This window comes from Aegilops tauschii, chromosome 4 (genome assembly GCF_002575655.3).
Source record: "Aegilops tauschii subsp. strangulata cultivar AL8/78 chromosome 4, Aet v6.0, whole genome shotgun sequence".
NCBI classification, from domain to species: domain Eukaryota; kingdom Viridiplantae; phylum Streptophyta; class Magnoliopsida; order Poales; family Poaceae; genus Aegilops; species Aegilops tauschii.
Window position 1 is genome coordinate 36,053,149 of NC_053038.3, and position 18,426 is coordinate 36,071,574.

Below are 18,426 nucleotides of genomic sequence, written 5' to 3' on the forward strand. Positions count from 1 at the left end.
AGGAAAAATTTCCATGTGATGCTCAACTCAAAATCCTACACCTACCAATCCCTTCGAGTGAAGCCATTGGAAATCTCATACAGTTCAGTCATATTCTTCAGTGACAGAGACGAAGTTCTTCTGGTCTCTGAGGAATTTGTTCTGACTGAGGAGTTAGGAATTCGCCAGTGCAGATTGCCTACACAGTGAGGAACATGATAGCCCTGAGGAATTTGAGCCTCATATTTCCGACCGTTGCTGTGCTACGCGCCAGCTGTCCCAAAATATCTTATCCACCTAACAGTCATATCATTGAAGGGCATTTATGTCTTATCATGTCGGGCTGCTCCCTAGGCTATAAATAGCCGCCCCCTACAACCACTAGCTGGTTGGCTACTCCGAGAGAAACTGACACTTGTCATTTGAGAGCATCTCATCCTCTGAGGACTTTGAGCGAAAATCATCGAGTGAGGAAAACCCAAACCCAAACACCTACAAACCCAAAGTGATTGAGCATCACTGAAGAGATTGATCCTGCGTGGATCCGACGCTTGTTACCTTTGAAGAATGTGCTTCTTCCAGATGGTTAGGCGTCATGGTCTAGAGCATCCAAGAGGAATTGTGGATCGCCGAGTGACCGAGTTTGTGAAGGTTCGGAAGTCACCTGAAGACTTACCACGAGTGATTGGACGAGGTCTGTGTGACCTTAGTTCAAGGAGAATACAGTGAGGACTGTGTGTCTGGGACTGTGTGTCCTCAGGTTTAAATACCTAGCCGCTCCAACCAGATGTACAACTGAGACAGCAGTTGAACTGGTCTACCAAATCATTGTCTTCACCAAGCCTACTGGTTCTATTTCCTCAACTCTTTCATTTCCTCATTACTGTGTTGTGTGCTTGTCATATCTGTGTTTGAAGACTTTCTCAATTTCCTCAGTTCAATTTCTTCAGTCTGTTTGTCTTCATCCTGTGTTATCCTGTGATTACGCTTTCTGTACTCTGTGCTTGTCTTCATTTCATCATGATGACCATGCTTGTATTATGTTATGCTTACTTTTGAGTACTTATTTTGTTGCAAGTAGTTCTTCGCTAAGGAATTTCCTCACCGGCAAATTCCTCAGTGAAGAATTCATAAAAATCGCCTATTCACCCCCCCCCCCTCTAGTCGATATAATGCACTTTCAGAAAATATTAAAGACGTAATCAAGATGGTTGGATCGTGGGATTACCTATCCTTATGTGCAACAGGCTGGGGGCCGCCGGACTACACAGAAGATACGGGTCACACGCCACAAGTTAAGAGTCCATCGTATCTACAGTTTAGTTATTTTAGGTAGTTAGTATTTTCTTGCCGAGATGTAAAAGGCAACTACAAGTTTGAGTCGGTTGTTTCCATAACCATTATATATAGTTTAGGTGCGTCCGTTTCAAGACCAGGTTATATTTTTATATGAAATAGAGAGATGTGTTTTCAGGGGTAGACACCCGTAAGTTTCTGAGGTAGCTTTAGAAAACCTCTTTGTTGCGATATCTACGAGGAAATTGTTTTGCGCGTGAGGTACCGTCGTTCAGATTGTTTCTCTCATGCTGAGCCGAAAGGTTCAAACCCTCTACTTCGTGTACATCGCGTGCGCGGGCGAAAGGTTACTGCTACTGAAATTGGAGTGCCGTGAAAGGTCGGGCCGCAAAAGCAGATCGGATCTCACCTCGAGGTTCGATCAATATCAGGTGGTATTCAGAGCAAGTTTGTTCATGGTACAATATTTTTCTTCGAGTTCTATTGAATTTTTTACCATGAGGAAAGATTGTAGCTCGCAAATGATGATGTCGATGGAGAAGGATCCATTGCGTGCCTTGCGTGGTACCAATGCTTTACGCGTGTGCGTGTAGGGCTGGCGAGTTGTGCAACCTTGATGAATTGCTATTCTGGGATGAATTTAGTGAGTCAGACTATGGTTGATGCTTTGAACCTGTCGTTGATTGAACATCCAGAACCGTATGAGCTTTGGTGGAAGGACAAATTTGTCAAGATCATACATCGCGTCGAGGTACGATTTATTCTTTGTGGATATGGTGATCTAGTCATGTGTGATGTGCTTCCTATGCACATGCATACTTGTTCAATACTGCTAGGAAAACCATGGACAGATAAAAGACAGTTGACATATCATTCGGTTGGCGAATTTTCTTTTGTTCGTGGAGGACAGTTCGTACCACTTGATTCGTACACATCAGAGAAGTATATGGCTGATCGCAAGAAGCGGGATATTGCTCAAGCTGATTAGAAGTAAATAACAAGAAGCTTAAGGCTACTGAAATTTTTGCATGCGTCGTAAAAACTGCAAATAAAAATATTGTTGAAGAGCTTAACCCGAAACCGTGGACGGTTTCGTTTCAAGGAGGAGAGGATGATACGGCCACGACTAATGTCAGTGTTTCCATTGGAATTGTTGCGCGGGTCGATGGTTTAGAGGGCAGAGATGTGTATGTACCAAAATATATTAGTTTTCGTGAGACTTACCCAGAGAAGGTCGCAGCTCTAGTACAAATTACATACATGCATACCAAGGCTTTGATGGAGACGTACTCATACAAGGAAGAGGAATTGAGGATGTTGAACGTGCATGTTCCTAGCAAGAGTTACATGCGTGTGCATGCTGGGACATACACTAGCACGTTTGATTCAGGAGGAAGCATAGATAATTTTCTGATGTTTATTCAGAAAGAAAATACCAAATTTGCTAGTTTCGATCACATGTCTTACGAGAGGAAAGTAGATATGGAGAGTCCATATTGCTTTAAAGAGGAGGAGATGCAGATAGATTTTTTATTTTTACACCTGCCTCGTAAGGAAAATATTGAAGACGTAATCAAGATGGTTGGATCGTGGGATTACCTATCCTTATGTGCAACAGGCTGGGGGCCGCCGGACTACACAGAAGATACGGGTCACACGCCACAAGTTAAGAGTCCATCGTATCTACAGTTTAGTTATTTTAGGTAGTTAGTATTTTCTTGCCGAGATGTAAAAGGCAACTACAAGTTTGAGTCGGTTGTTTCCATAACCATTATATATAGTTTAGGTGCGTCCGTTTCAAGACCAGGTTATATTTTTATATGAAATAGACAGATGTGTTTTCAGGGGTAGACACCCGTGTAAGTTTCTGAGGTAGCTTTAGAAAACCTCTGTTGCGATTTCTGCGAGGAAATTGTTTTGCGCGTGAGGTACCGTCGTTCAGATTGTTTCTCTCGTGCTGAGCCGAAAGGTTCAAACCCTCTACTTCGTGTACATCGCGTGCGCGGGCGAGAGGTTACTGCTGCTGAAATTGGAGTGTCATGAAAAGTCGGGCCGCAACAGCAGATCGGATCTCACCTCGAGGTTCGGTTCATATCAAATGATATGACCGTTAGGTGGGTAGATATTTTGGGACAGATGGCACAAGGCACAGCAACGGTCGGAAATTTGAGTATCAAATTCCTCAGTGCTATCATGTTCCTCACTGTGTAAGCAATCCGCACTAGCGAATTCCTAACTCCTCAGTCAGAACAAATTCCTCAGAGACCAGAAGAACTTCGTCTCTGTCACTGAAGAATATGACTGGACTGTATGAGATTTCCAATGGCTTCACTCGAAAGGATTGGTAGGTGTAGGATTTTGAGTTGAGCATCACTTGGAAATTTTTCCTTAGTATTTCCTCGATCCCCTTTAACAGTATGGTGTTTCCAATGACTCAAGAAAGAGAAAATGAAACTACGAAAACAAAAGTCTTCACGCTCCATGTTCCTCGAATGAATGCCAAGTCTTCAAGGTCACACCAATTTCTGCACTTTCAAAGTCTTCAGAAATCCAAAGTCTTCAGTCGAAGAACTTCATTTTTAGGGGTCGAATTTCTCTGTAAATAGCAAACTCCTCATAGACTTATAGACCTGTGTACACTCATAATTACATTAGTCCCTTAACCTATAAGTCTTCAATACACCAAAATCACTAAGCGGCACTAGATGCACTTATAGACACCCGCTAGCCACCTGTGTGCGAAGCACGTCGGTAGAACCAGTCTCATGAACGCGGTCATGTAATGTCGGTCTGGGCCGCTTCATCCAACAATACCGCCGAATCAAAGTATGACATGCTGGTAAGCAGTATGACTATTATCGCCCACAACTCTTTGTGTTCTACTCGTGCATATAACATCTACGCATAGACCTGGCTCGGATGCCACTGTTGGGGAACGCAGTAATTTCAAAAAAAAATCCTATGATCACGCAAGATCTATCTAGGAGATGCATAGCAACGAGAGGGGAGAGTGTGTCCACGTACCCTCGTAGACCGAAAGCGGAAGCGTTTAGTAACGCGGTTGATGTAGTCGAACGTCTTCGTGATCCAACCGATCCAAGTACCGAACGTACGGCACCTCCGCGATCAGCACACGTTCAGCTTGGTAACGTCCCTCAAACTCTTGATCCAGTTGAGGCCGAGGGATAGTTCCTCAACACGACGGCGTGGTGGCGGTGATGATGAAGTTACCGGCGTAGGGCTTCGCCTAAGCACTACGACAATATGACCGAGGTGTGTAACTGTGGAGGGGGGCACCGCACACGGCTAAAAGATCAACTTGTGTGTTCCAGGGTGGCCCCTTGCCCCCATATATAAAGGAGGGAGAGGGAGAGGCAGCCGGCCCCAGGGGGCGCGCCAAGGTGTGGAGTCCTACTAGGATTCCACCTCCCACAAGGAGTAGGAAAGGGGGAAGGGAGAAGGAGAAGGAAAGGGGGGCCCGGCCCCCTTATCCTAGTCCTAATCGGCCTCCTGCCCAAGGGGGGCGCACCAGCCCCTTGTGGGCTGGTGTGCTTCCCTCTTATTGCCCATAAGGCCCATAACTTCTTCCGGGGGGTTCCGGTAACCTCCCGGTACTCCAGAAAATACCCGAACTTCTCCGGAACCATTCCGATGTCCGAATATAGCCTTCCAATATATCAATCTTTATGTCTCGACCATTTCGAGACTCCTCGTCATGTCCATGATCTCATCTGGGACTCCGAACAAACTTCGGTTCATCAAATCACATAACTCACAATACAAATCGTCATCGAACGTTAAGCGTGCGGACCCTACGGGTTCGAGGACTATGTAGACATGACCGAGACACATCTCCGGTCAATAACCAATAGCGGAACCTGGATGCTCATATTGGCTCCTACATATTCTACGAAGATCTTTATCGGTCAAATCGCATAACAACATATCTTGTTCCCTTTGTCATCGGTATGCTACTTGCCCGAGATTCGATCGTCGGTATCATCATACCTAGTTCAATCTCGTTACCGGCAAGTCTCTTTTTACTCATTCCGTAATACTTCACCCCGCAACTAACTCATTAGTCACATTGCTTGCAAGGCTTATAGTGATGAGCATTACCGAGAGGGCCCAGAGACACCTCTCCGAAACACGGAGTGAAAAATCCTAATCTCGATCTATGCCAACCCAACAAATACCTTTGGAGACACCTGTAGAGCATCTTTATAATCACCCATTTACGTTGTGACGTTTGATAGAACACAAAGTGTTCCTCCCGTCTTCGGGAGTTGCATAATCTCATAGTCCGAGGAACATGTATAAGTCATGAAGAAAGCAGTAGCAATGAAACCATAACGATCATAATGCTAAGCTAACGAATGGGTCTTGTCCATCACATCATTCTCCTAATGATATGATCCCGTTCATCAAATGACAACACATGTCTATGGTTTAGGAAACATAACCATCTTTGATAAACGAGCTAGTGAAGTAGAGGCATACTAGGGACACTTATGTTTTGCCTATGTATTCACACATGTACTAAGTTTCCGGTTAATACAATTTAGCACGAATAATAAACATTTATCATGAAATAAGAAAATAGATAATAACTTTATTATTGCCTCTAGGGCATATTTCCTTCAACGCGTATCACCAGTGTCCTTGAGGGAGCTTAATGGTAGAGAGCTCGGCTATGAAGCTATCAACAAAGGAACGGCTTAAATGTGAGCTCTGGAGAACTCCTTCATGAATTTCATTCCGTCAAGGTGTCCATACCGCCCAAAGTGTAACCACTAGCTTAATCAAACTTGCATATGGTAAGGTTTCAATCATAGGGAAAATCCACTTTGTTAGCACTTGCCTCCCTTGTTACTTGAAGATGTTATGCAAGTTCCTCATGCACCAAAGCCCAAACACATCGCGTCATGGAGCATTGCAGGAGAGAATGTCGCCAGGAATCCTATGCACCACACAGTTGACAGTTCTCATCAACACACACATTCGTCCTATGATGCACATCTTATGTGGGGATAGAGTGCTTCGTGACTTGCGAGCCTCCATAAGAAGTAAAGATTCTTTTTCCCCACACATCAACAATATGTCGTTGGTGATAGTTCTTATGTTTCCATGCGGCCTATTAGACACACAGCTCATCAACTCCAATGGCTAGCAGAAGGTCATGTGTTCGATGGCGCTTCCTATTCGGCGCGTCGGGCGCCGCCGAGCACCCACCACGCGCATTGGTTGTCATATGGGCCGGCCCATTTTACATTTTTTTTCCTTCTTTTTGTCTTTTTTGTTTTTGGTTTTGTTTTCTGTTTTGTTTTTATTTTCTCTTTTTTTCTTTAATTTTCCACCTTTTGTTTGCGAATTTTCTTTTCAAATTCACAAACAGGTATTGTTCAAAAATGTTCACCAACGTAAAAAATGTTGACCAATTAAAAAAATACTTATCGAATTCAATTTTTGTTCATCGGGATTTAGAAAATGTTCATCAAAGTTCAAATTTTGTGCATTGAACTAAAAAAATGTTCATCAAATTCGAGATTTGTTCACCATTTAAAAAAAATATTCACAAAATACGAAAAAAATTCATCCATTTCTGAAAAAAAATGTTCTTGAATACAAATTTTGTTCATCAACTTCAAAAAATGTTCATAGAATTCAAAATTTGTTCATCAACTACCAAAAAATGTTCATCATTATTAAGAAATGTTCATAGAAATGCTCATTAAAATTTAAAACTTTTCCGTTCATTTGAATTCTTGCACATCTTTTGAATTCAAGAACTTTTGTTTCTCCACTAGCACATATGCCCGTGTGTTGCAACAATATAGATATTTTTCTTGTGGGAAGCAACAGAAAAGATAATTGATGTGTTATTAGAAAAAGGGTTCCCACAATGGAAGGCGACAGAGGAAGGAGTTATGGTCTTCTCGTTGAACATGTGTTGACACGTGAAATCTTGATAGTGGTGGGATTGATAGGCGTGGTGACGAGCACCCAAATCATGCTTTTTTTCCTCCGCGTCCGCCTCCATCTCGGGGTTGTGCCTGCCTCCTCATTTGTTGGCTGCGGGCGACCTTGGGGGCACGGTTGCTTCGACCACTCTATCCTATGATTGCGTAACCGGGCGGATTATTAATTGCAGTGCATAAACCCATTTCATTAGCATAATCAGGCATGACTGTCCCTTCTTTTTGATGGTTTATTCTCTTTGATTATTTTAGTGCTCAAGTGCCCATAATTTTGCTCTAACTAAAACCAAACAACATATTTTCTTTTATTAGCACGTGCCCACAATTTGTTTCATTTATGGTCAATGAGCATAGAATGAACGCGTGCCGCTAACCAATGGCCAATGCAAATATTTAAGAAAATACTATAGTGTCACATCAGATTTTTTTTTCATTTTTTGGAACATTCAAGAAATATTAATTGGTGAATATTATTCGAAACATGAACATTTTTTTAAATCCTGAACAATTTTCAAAAATGCATTTTTTTTTTAAATTCCGGAAAACCATGAACAAAATTAGAAACATGAATATATTTTTTTTTAATTCACAAACAATATTTGGAAAACATATTAATTTTACAAAAAGACAAATATTTTTGAAATTTTGTTCTTTTTAAAGGGAGCATTAAAAAACAATTAGAATTTTTTTTACACACAAATATTTTTTTGATTTGTGAACATTTCACAAAAACAAGCATGTTTTAATATATGGAACATTTTATCAAATGTAATTTTTTATATAGAAAATTTCGAAAAAGAAAAAAAACACAAATATTTTTTTTAAATGAGAACATTTTTTGAATTTTGAGAAAATTTTGAAACGGGAATTTTCTAAAAATTCGAACATTATTCAAAACAGGAACATAATTTTGGAATTCTGACCATTTTTTTAGTATTTGAACAAAATTAAAATTTAGAATATTTTTCTAAATTTGTACTTCACAGAAAAAATAAAACATAAAAAATGAAAATAAATATAAAAGAGAAAGAGAAAGGAACAGAAAAAGAAAAATAGAAATAAAACAAAGAAAAAAGTGAAAATGGGCCGACCCAGTCTTACGAACCCTGTGGGAAGCTTCAATTATTGATTGCTCTGTGCGACAAATAAGGTCTTGCCAACTGCCTGGGCAATAATAAGTGGGCTGGCCTTGTTGGGCCGGAGCGCGCGGCCTAGTTACGAAATTCTGGAAAAAACTTTTATCTTTGGGAAACGCTGCTTATCAGCCGGCCGATTATCACGCCCGCGTCCGCTTCCTCAATTGTGTGCCACGCGTCCTCTATGGCCCCACCACCGCGTCTTTTACAACATCGCGTACCTTATTCCCATCTCTCTCAATACTTTCGTCCCCGGTCTGCACCACAAGAGACGCTCGCCACACACCAATGCTCGTTGCCGGCTTGCTTCGGCAGCCATCGTTCGCCGACGAGGCCGACCTTCGCCGCCTCACTTGTCGTGCCTGAGCAGCTGGCTGCTCCGCCGTTCCCCTGCATCTAGATCGGGCGAGCCACCGCCCAACGTCGGTGACTGAGATCTGCAGGGCCTGGTAGTCGTTCCAGCGGCACGTGGCGCCGCGCATAGCCTCTCCATTGCCGCCGTCGGTGACGGGGCGCCCTTCCCGCTGGATCTGTCCCAGCCTTGCGCGTCATGTTTTCGAAACAAAGATCTTGTTGCAATAGTCAACGGTTTCTGAAACAAAGCTTTTGTTGCAAAGAAGGATCATATGCAAAGATGCTTTGCAACGTCACCAATGTTTGTGAAACAGATCTATCGTTGCAATAATCACCGATGTGTTTTTGAAACAAAGTTCTTGTTGCAATAGTCACTGTTGTTTCTTAAACAAGACTCTTGTTGCAAAGAGGGATCCTAAGCTGAGCAACCTAGATCGGACGACTCGCGAAGCGGCGGATCTTTTAAAAAGATCCGTCGGCCGACGCGTAGCAAGCCCCTCTTTTTCTTTTCTAGCGGATAGATGCACAAATATTTAGTACCACCTCGCATAGAGAAAAAAAAATCTTTTCGACGGTGAACGGATGAAAATTTTGAAGAAACGCACCTTACTTTATTAGTAGTAGGTATAGATATAGATTTTTTTCTTTTGTTTTTTTATATTGTTTCCGTTTTCACTCTACATTTTCGTATATGTCAAAAATAATTTTTAATAAGTGATCAACATTTTGTGTATACACGTTCAACATTGTCCGAACGCTTATTCAATATTTTTTAAATGCTTAATCAACATTTTAATACTTATTTCAACATTTTTTAATTACTCGTTCAACATTTTTCAAATACATGTTCAACATTTTTATATACATGATCAAGTCTTTTTTAAATACTCAACATTTTCTCAAATATTTGTTCAACATTTTTGAAATAGTCATCGAACATTTTGTCAAATACTTGTTCAACACTTGTATATACATGATCAATATTTTTCAAATATTTATTCAAATACTTGTTCAATATTTTTTAAATAATTGTTCAACATTTTATAAATACTTATTCAACATGTTTCAACTAGTTGTTCAACATCTTTCAAATGTTTTTGAAGAGTGTGAAAAAAGAAAGCAAAAAACAAAAACCAGAAAGTATGGGAAAAAAGAAGCAGAAAACAGGCTGGTGTTTCCCGCGAGTGTGGGCCGGCCCAACTGGCGTTCCCTTCAGTGACGGGTCGTTTATGTCTTGCTTAATGTGAGAAACTAGACAATTCCCCTCGCGTTACTGCAGGAATTGTTGGCAATATGTTTAGATGATACTTGCTTTTGTGAACGTGAATATTCCATTTAATAATATGAGCATGAAAATAAAAATATACGAGATTTATTATACTTGATTAGTTTATTGTTGCAAAATAGATTTGGAACATAAGTAGCATAATGTGAGTTTAAAATTCCTTGGAGTTGTCCACACGGGCATCTTCTTCATTGAAGAAAAATTGGACATGAGTAGTGAGGATGACTCTCTCCCCGCGTGTTACTATGATAACTTTCTTAAAAAAATGAATAAGTAGTTGCTAAATATAATGAAAAGAAAGTAGAAGCTTGAAAATCAATAGAGAAAGTGTCTAAAAATAGAATAAAAACTTTTTAATTACAATTAGAAATGTCATTTCGAGCAAAAATGTGAATAATCACTAACATGAAAATATGATGTGGCAGCGTTACATGCATAGACTAATGCAAAAATAATTATAATTCATAAGTTAAATGCATGACTCGCTTATGTGGCAGATTTTGCATGGCTTAATGGGAGAGACTTAAATGCATTGCTTAGTGAGAGGTTGAGGTGGACACTTTGCATGTTGAGAGAATTGGGGCCAACTTCTTAGGAATTTAAGATATGGGCGTGGTGTTCCGGGAAAGAAAAAATATTAAGGGAGAAGTGGGAATCGAACCTGCACCGCATGGTAACAAAAATCAGCAGGAAAATGACCACTGGACCTGAACCACTTGGTTGTCTAGATTCCGCAAACAAACCTATTGAATTCTTCTTTTAGTACAACATTAAAATAATTTCTGTACCTCTATAAATCATTGCAAAAAAAATGTAAAATTAAAAAAACATAAATTTGCAGTAAAAAAGTTCACCAGCACGGAAAAGAGTTTAAAGTTTGAAAATGTTCATTGAATTAAAAAAATGATCAGATTTTGAACAAAATTAACAGGTTTTGAAAAAATTCACAAACTTAACAGAAAATCATGAATTTTAAAAAAGTTCAGCGAATTTGAAATATAGTTCAAATACTTTAAAAAAGTTTATCAATTTTAAAGATGTTCTTGGGATTTCGAAAAAGTTCATCATCTTTAGAAAAATCGTCAATTTTGGAAAAAGTTCGTGAAAAATGGAATATGTACATTGATTTTCTTTATCAAATTTGGAAAAAGTGCATGCATTTTTTAATCTTAAAAATAAAAAGAAAAAAATCCGTATACAAACTTCTAAAAAATCAACCAATGAACGGCGAATAGTAGAAAGTATAAAAAGAAGTAAAGAGGAAAGTAGTCACACTCGTTGAGGTATCCTACTAGTGGTTACACCGTTTCGAACTAAAGATGAGGAAAGAGAAAAAAAAATAGAGAACGATGGACCGAGCGCAAGGGATTGCCATAGGGTGCCGCAAAAGGGGGCTCCCGTGTTCGATTCCTCCTCCCGAGGGCATTTTTTATAGGAATTTTCACTGCTTATATCTCTCTCTGCTGGGCCGGCCCAGTCGAGGGGCGGCATAGGGGGGCTCCCCGTATGGTCCAGAAGGCCTAAATCCTTCGGGAATCCTGTGGGCATCCGTCCCGTGTTTTCCCGTGTGCGCCCCCGGTGATTTTCCCTTTCCTTTCCGGTCCTCCAAGAAAGAAAAGAAAAGAAGGCCAGGGAGGATAGGTTTCCCTTCCCCCTTCCTCCAAGAAAAAAAGCCGAAAGCCAAATCTCCTGCAACTTCTTCCTCCTCTCCCCCTCTCCGTCGGTCTCAGGCAGCCGCGCCTCCGCCCTTCCGCCGACGATCCTCGGAGCTCAACCAAGGTAAAAATCAATACTCGATCCATTCCTATCTGTGACAAAGTCCGCTGTCAGACGGGATGTGAGTCAGTAGTCTGTCTATACGGTAATACCACGGTGCGTCGGGCCGTCGACGCAATCGCAGTGGCAGAACTTTTCTTGTGGGTACCCTGCGGCCTGCGGAATCGCTTGGCTCTCTTGGTGTAAACGCAAGAGCGGAGTTCTCTCGCTGGCGTATACCGAAAACGCGAGGAGGGAGAGCGCGCGCGAGTTGCTCGTCGAAATGCCCGTGTGATGCTGCTTCGTGCGTTACTAAACATTTTATTCGAGATTCCTCTACTTTGGTCTTGCGCCCCCGTTGTATTGACCCGAATTGTACCAGCGAAATTTCTGAATCTGTAGAGTTCTACGCGTGCATTCTAATTCAGCCATGTGCCGTATTTTCATGTAATTGGTGATTTGTTGTTTTTCTGTTCTCCCACCTTGAATTTTGTTGTCCAGCCTTGGCCATGCTGGTTTGTTTGCCCCCTCTCTTTCTCTTCAAAGCAATTTAAGTGACAGCTGATGTCAAATTATTAGTTATTTTGTTCATGGATCTGGAATCAATACACAGTGCATTGCTTTGTCGCTTGTTCTGGGATATTGCTCGGCTCCCTGCTTGATATATCGTTTACACGATTTGGCTAAAGCATTGTAGTACTTAACCTTCTGTTCAGCTGGAACTGGAAAACCTGGTTACTTTACAATTAACTGCATTAACACCATTGTAACATGATGTTTCTCCAAGTGTACTTGCTATTTGATGCATCTTAAGATGCCAACAATTTTTCTGTATAGAACAGGATATTGCGCTGTTCTTACTTACTCCCTTCGTCCGGAAATACTTGTCATCAAAATGAATAAAAGGAGATGTATCTAGACGTATTTTAGTTCTAGATACAACCCTTTTTATCCATTTTGATGACAAGTATTTTCGGACGGAGGGAGTATATTTTACGCATTGTTTTAGTTCTTTAACCTTAACTATGCTATAATTTTTTTACCTTCAATCTTATATAGTAGGAGTACTTACCCCTGGTTTCATATATCAGTCTTGCGTTACAGATTTGTCCCTGTTCCGTATGAATCCCACCTCAAGTAGATTACTATTATCGCCTGTTTTGTTGTGGCACTCTCTTCAATCTCAAGTTTTAAGAGTTTTTTTAGACAAACATGGAGGAGCTCCCGGCTCCATTTTAGAATGAAACCAAGTCATACATGCAGCTAAAGCTGTTCAAAATGAAATGTAACTGCTGAATGCTAAAAGATTAAGTCAAGCTATGAAAGCACCAACCGTAGAATAAGCAACCCGCAGCCAGGGTTTACAAACTTAAGAGTTTATAAGCCTTTCCATAGTCAGAGTATTCCCTGCAAGTAGATTAATGCCCGTTTTAGTTTACGCTTGTAGCAGATGACATACTTTCTTTACTCTATGAACATTTATGATTTATGTCCCTTCCCTGATTGAATGTGTATAGTAGCTGCTATGATGCAGAAGTGAGCCTTGAGATTAATACTACCCTGAACACTTCTTTGCTGCACTCTCTTCAATCTTTAATTAAGCCTGTCTAGAGTGGTCTTCTTTCTTCAAGTAGATTAGTGATCGTTGCTGTATGCCTGTGGTAGTTAAATAATAAATTCCAGATGGCATATGTTCTTTATCTTATAAACATCTGTGTCCCTTCCCTGATAAATTCTGTAGATTAGCTGCAAGGATGCAGGAGTTGACTTTTAGATCCATATTACCTTGATCTCCTCTTTGGAATATGTATGTCAAACTTTTCCCCTTTGGTTTCTCTCAGTATTGACATTGACTCCAGCAATACACAACCTGGAGGTTCTCCGCCACCTGTTTCAGTTCTTGTAGCAGATGACATACGTTCTTTACTCTATGATCATTTGTGTTCCTTCCCTGATTGAAACATTTAGAGTAGCTGCAATGATGCAGAAGTTAGCTTTGAGATTAATATTACCCTGATCGCTTCTTTCGGGTGTGCCTACCAACCTTTTCACCCTTGGTTTGTTTCAGCATTGACATGGATTCCGGTAATACGCAGACAGACGGTTCTCAGCCAGCTGCTCCTAAGAACCCTGCCATGACGTCGTGCCGGAAGAAGAAAACTGATGATGATGTTACCTTCCTTGAAGACGTGAAAGAACACATCGACGAGTTCATCCACGCGTCCATGGATGAGCACAAGACCTGCTTCAAGAAGACCATTCAGAAGGTATCTGTGCTGACACTGAAACCCGAAACTTCTGTCCTTCTGCCTTTTAAAACTTTGGTGTGTTCATGATCAAGCTACTTGCTCTTTGTGTTGGTCAGATGTTTGGGATGTCGAAGGTTGTCGCGGAGCGGTCCGCTGCAGCAAAGGAAGCTGAAGTCGAAAGCGCTTTGCCCCTTCAGACCAGTGTGTCCCAGTAGAAGAATGCGCTGGTGGCGGGCCCTTGTTGCTTTCTGGTGGCCTTGTTCTTGTATCAGGTGTTTTTTCATTTGTTTCAACTGGTGACTATAATTTCGTGTAAGAAACCTCGAGACTGGATCACTGGCAGGCCTTGCTATACAAGGCCCACGGTATAGAGTTCCAGAGTATAGCCCAATAAGAGCAACGGAAACGCAACAAGTATTGGCATTTCCTAGGCGCCCGTTTCTTCTGTTGCCGCAAATGGGCGCATACCCCCGCGCCGAGCTGGGCCGGCCCGTTTCCTTCTGTTAAAAAACTGCAGAAAAAATCTTATTTCGAATGTGAGGGCTCGAACTCGGGATCTCTCCATTGAAAGGGATCTCTCCATTGAAACAGCAGAGAACTAACCAACAGACAACCGTACAGATTGTGTCCATTTACTTATTTTCGTTCTTTTATTTACGTAGGTCGCGAGAGCCCACCAAACCAGCTTTCACTGCTCGCTGATTTCTGGGCGTTTTTTTTCTTTCTTTTTCTGGTTCCTATTTTCTTTTTCTTTTCTCATTTTTCTTTTTTATTTTCTTAAAAATACGAATTTTTTAAAATTCGTGAAATTTTTAAAATTGAATGAACTTATATCAAATCGATGAAGTTTTTAAAAAATTTGATGAAAATTTTCAAATTCCATGATTTTTTTAAAACGTGAACAATTATTGAGAACATGAACAAAAATTTATATACGACGAGCGATTTTCAAATATACACTGAACATTTTTTCGGTGTATGATGTACAATTTTTAACTACACAGCGAACATTTTTGTGATATACATTGAAATAATTTAAAACATATTTATACATTTTTTTATATAAGATGAACAAATTTTATACATTGAACATTTTTGTAATATAATCTGAACAATTTTGTGATATGCGCTGAAAAACCATTTAAATACCCATTGAACATTTCTTGATGTACACTGAACAATTTAAAATTGTGAACAAAATTTGAAAAATATGAGCACGTTTTGAAATCATGAACAAAAAAGAAAAATACATTATTTTAAAAAAAATCCATGAACTTTTTTCAAATTTGGTGAACTGTTTTTGATTTCGATGAACTTTTTCTGGATTTCGAGGAACTTTTTTCAAATTTGATGAACTTTTTCAAATTTGATGAACTTTTTCCAACTTCGATGAAGTTTTTGTCAAATTCGATGAACTTTATTCAAATTCATTGAACTTTTTTTAAAATTCGAATGAACTTTTTTGATATCGATGAACTATTTTTCAAAATTGATGTTTTTTTTTAAATTTGTGAACTTTTCTAAAATCAATGATTTTTTAGTTCGTTAACCTTTTCAATTCGTGATTTATTTTGAAATCTGTGAACTTTCAAATTTCTTCCAAAAAAAATTATGTTTTCCTAAATCTGTGCGCAATAAATAGCGCGAATTTAATTATGCTTAATTCATTCGCGCTGAAAATATCCATGATCAATTGTTTGCCCTAGTTGTTAGGTGACTGGAACAGGTACTGGACGTTGCGTGGTCGAATCCTCACAGGAGCAACCCTTTTTAGGGGATCCTTTTATGGTATAGTAAAGGCGTGTCGTGGGCCGGCCCAGCAGGCACGGCTGTGAGCGCCAGCTTCCTGAACCGGCGCTTAAGGCGCCGGTTAGGAGCTCCCACAAGTATTGCTCATGTGGTGGCCTGATTCGTGTGTACTTATTCTGAGATAAACTCGGTTGCTCGTCCAGTTCATCCAACAACTAATTCTGCTCCAACCCCTAAAAAAACTAATTCTTATCCAACCCTTAAAAAACTAATTCTGCTCTAGTGTTAAAAAAACTGATTCTGCTAAAAAAAGTACAATGAACTCATTTTGTTACAAATTGTAGACGGAGAGTTTTGCAATACAATAGATGTTGTATTGATGGGATGCTGGTGCACGTATATATAATTACAAGGAAAGGCATGTACCTCAACTATACAAGACTAGGAGGTGGGCCACAACTCCAATATACATGCAACACAAAATACAACCCAACACCCCCTCGCACTCGAAGCGTCGCCAGAGACACAGAGACTGGTCTGAAACTCTCCGAAGACGGAAGTAGGCAATCCCTTAGTCATCACATCAGCAAACTGTTGCGACATCGGCACGTGAAGAATCCGAACATGGCCAAGGGCAACCTGCTCGCGCACGAAGTGAATATCGAGCTCAATATGCTTCGTACGTCGATGGTGCACCGGGTTGGCGGAAAGGTAGACCGCGCTGACGTACTCGCAGTAGACAAGAGTGGCATTATGAACATCACAAAGCAACTCCTGGAGCAGCTGACGGAGCCAAGAGCACTCGGCCCCGGCATTAGCCACAACACGATACTCTGCCTCGGCGCTAGAGCGGGAGACCGTGGGCTGCCGCTTCGATGACCAAGAGATCAACGAGGGCCCAAGGTAGACGTAGTAGCCTGACGTGGAGCGTCGAGTGTCGGGGCAGCCAACTCAGTCGGCATACGAGTAGGCCACGAGGTCGGTGGAGGCGGAGGTCGTCAGGGTGAGTCCCAAAGACATGGTGCCGCGTATATAACGGAGAATACGCTTCACCAAGGTCCAGTGGGAGTCAAGCGGAGCGTGCATGTGGAGGCACACCTGCTGAACAGCGTACTGCAGGTCGGGACGAGTCAGCGTCAGGTACTGTAAAGCACCAACAATGGAGCGATAAAACGCTCTATCGGACGCGAGAGACCCCTACAGAGCAGAGACCTTCGCCTTCGTGTCGACGGGGGTGGGCGCCGGCTTGCAATTAAGCATACTGGCACGCTCCAGGAGCTCGTGGGCGTACTTCTGCTGATGCAGAAAGAAGCTGTCAGTCCAGCGGACCACCTCGATGCCGAGGAAGTAGTGCATGGGGCCCCAAATCCTTGATGGTGAACTCATCACAAAGACAAGAAGTCAGCCGCTGAAGGAGATCGGGGGCGGGCGTCGTGAGGATGATGTCGTCGACGGAGAGCAGCAGATATGCAGTGTCAGCTCCCTGATGATACACGAAGAGTGAGGCATCGAAGCGAGTGGACCGAAATCCCAGAGGCTGCAGGAAGGCTGCGATACGCTGGTACCAAGCCCGAGGCGCCTGCTTCAACCCGTAAAGAGAACGGGAGAGCAAGCACACAAAGTCTGGGTGCTCGGCGTCGACGAAGCCAGTGGACTGCTTAGAGTACACCTACTCAGCAAGATGGCCGTGCAAGAAGGCGTTGGAGACATCCAACTGGTGCACAGGCCAGGCGCGCGAGACCGCCAACTGGAGCATGGCGCGCATTGTGCCCGGTTTAACAACCGGGGCGAAGGTATCGGTGAAATCCATGCCCGCGCGCTGCCAAAATCCACGAACCACCCACCAAGCCTTGTAGCGCTCGAGAGAACCGTCCGGGCGAGTCTTGTGGCGAAACACCCACTTACCAGTGATGATATTGGCACGAGGGGGTCGCGGAACAAGCTGCCACGTGCGGTAGTGCTGTAGGGCATCGAACTCATCCTGCATCGCAGCTAGCCAATGGGGATCCCGGAGGGCAGCGCGAGTGGAGGTGGGGACGAGTGATGGTGTCGACGTCAAGGCGATGCACACATACTCGTCGAAGGAGTAGGGCATGCTCGGCCGAAGCACTCCTGCTCGGGCACGGGTAGTCACGCCAAGAGGCGGGGTAGCAGGGCCAGCGATAGCGGACGGGCCGCAGCAGCGGCAGGGGCCGCGGCCACGACAGGGGCAGCGGCAGGGGCCGCGGCCACGACAGGGGCGGCGGCGGCACCCGCGGCGGCGACAGGGGCCCCGGCGGCGGCGAGGGCACCCGCGGTGGCGACAGGGGCCGCGACCACGACAGGGGCGCCGGCGGCGGCGGGGGCACCCGCGACAGCGTCAGGGGCCGCGACGCCGGTGACGGGGGCCGCGGCAGCAGCGGCGCCAGCCGAGCCGTCGGCTGAGGGGGCGACGGGCGAGGAGGATGTCGAGCCCGTCGCCGGGGCGGCGGCGCCAGCCGGGGTGGCTGGCGGAGTACCCACCGGCTCAACCTCGTAGGAGGGAGACGGGGATCCGGGGGCCCAGTCAGACTCGACCTCGGGGGAGGGAGTCGAAAAACCGGGCAGTGGCGGTAGAAGGCGCCGTGCCGGTGTGGCACCTTGGCTCAGAGAAACCGGAACGCCCC

General features: G+C 43.0%; 2 protein-coding genes across 2 annotated transcripts; one reads left to right on the forward strand and one right to left on the reverse strand.

Annotated features, from left to right (window-relative positions):
- Positions 1-11,601: 11,601 nt before the first annotated feature.
- On the forward strand, positions 11,602-14,462 carry LOC109784668 (uncharacterized). Its single transcript, XM_020343267.4, has 3 exons — positions 11,602-11,807; positions 13,852-14,050; positions 14,149-14,462. The coding sequence occupies exons 2-3, from the start codon at positions 13,859-13,861 to the stop codon at positions 14,245-14,247; spliced, it is 291 nt and encodes a 96-aa protein (XP_020198856.1). The 5' UTR covers positions 11,602-11,807; positions 13,852-13,858; the 3' UTR covers positions 14,248-14,462.
- Positions 14,463-17,450: 2,988 nt separating this feature from the next.
- On the reverse strand, positions 17,451-17,876 carry LOC109784665 (uncharacterized mitochondrial protein AtMg00820-like). The gene has a single exon (XM_020343265.1). The coding sequence runs from the start codon at positions 17,874-17,876 to the stop codon at positions 17,451-17,453; it is 426 nt and encodes a 141-aa protein (XP_020198854.1).
- Between the last annotated feature and the right edge of the window lie 550 nt (positions 17,877-18,426).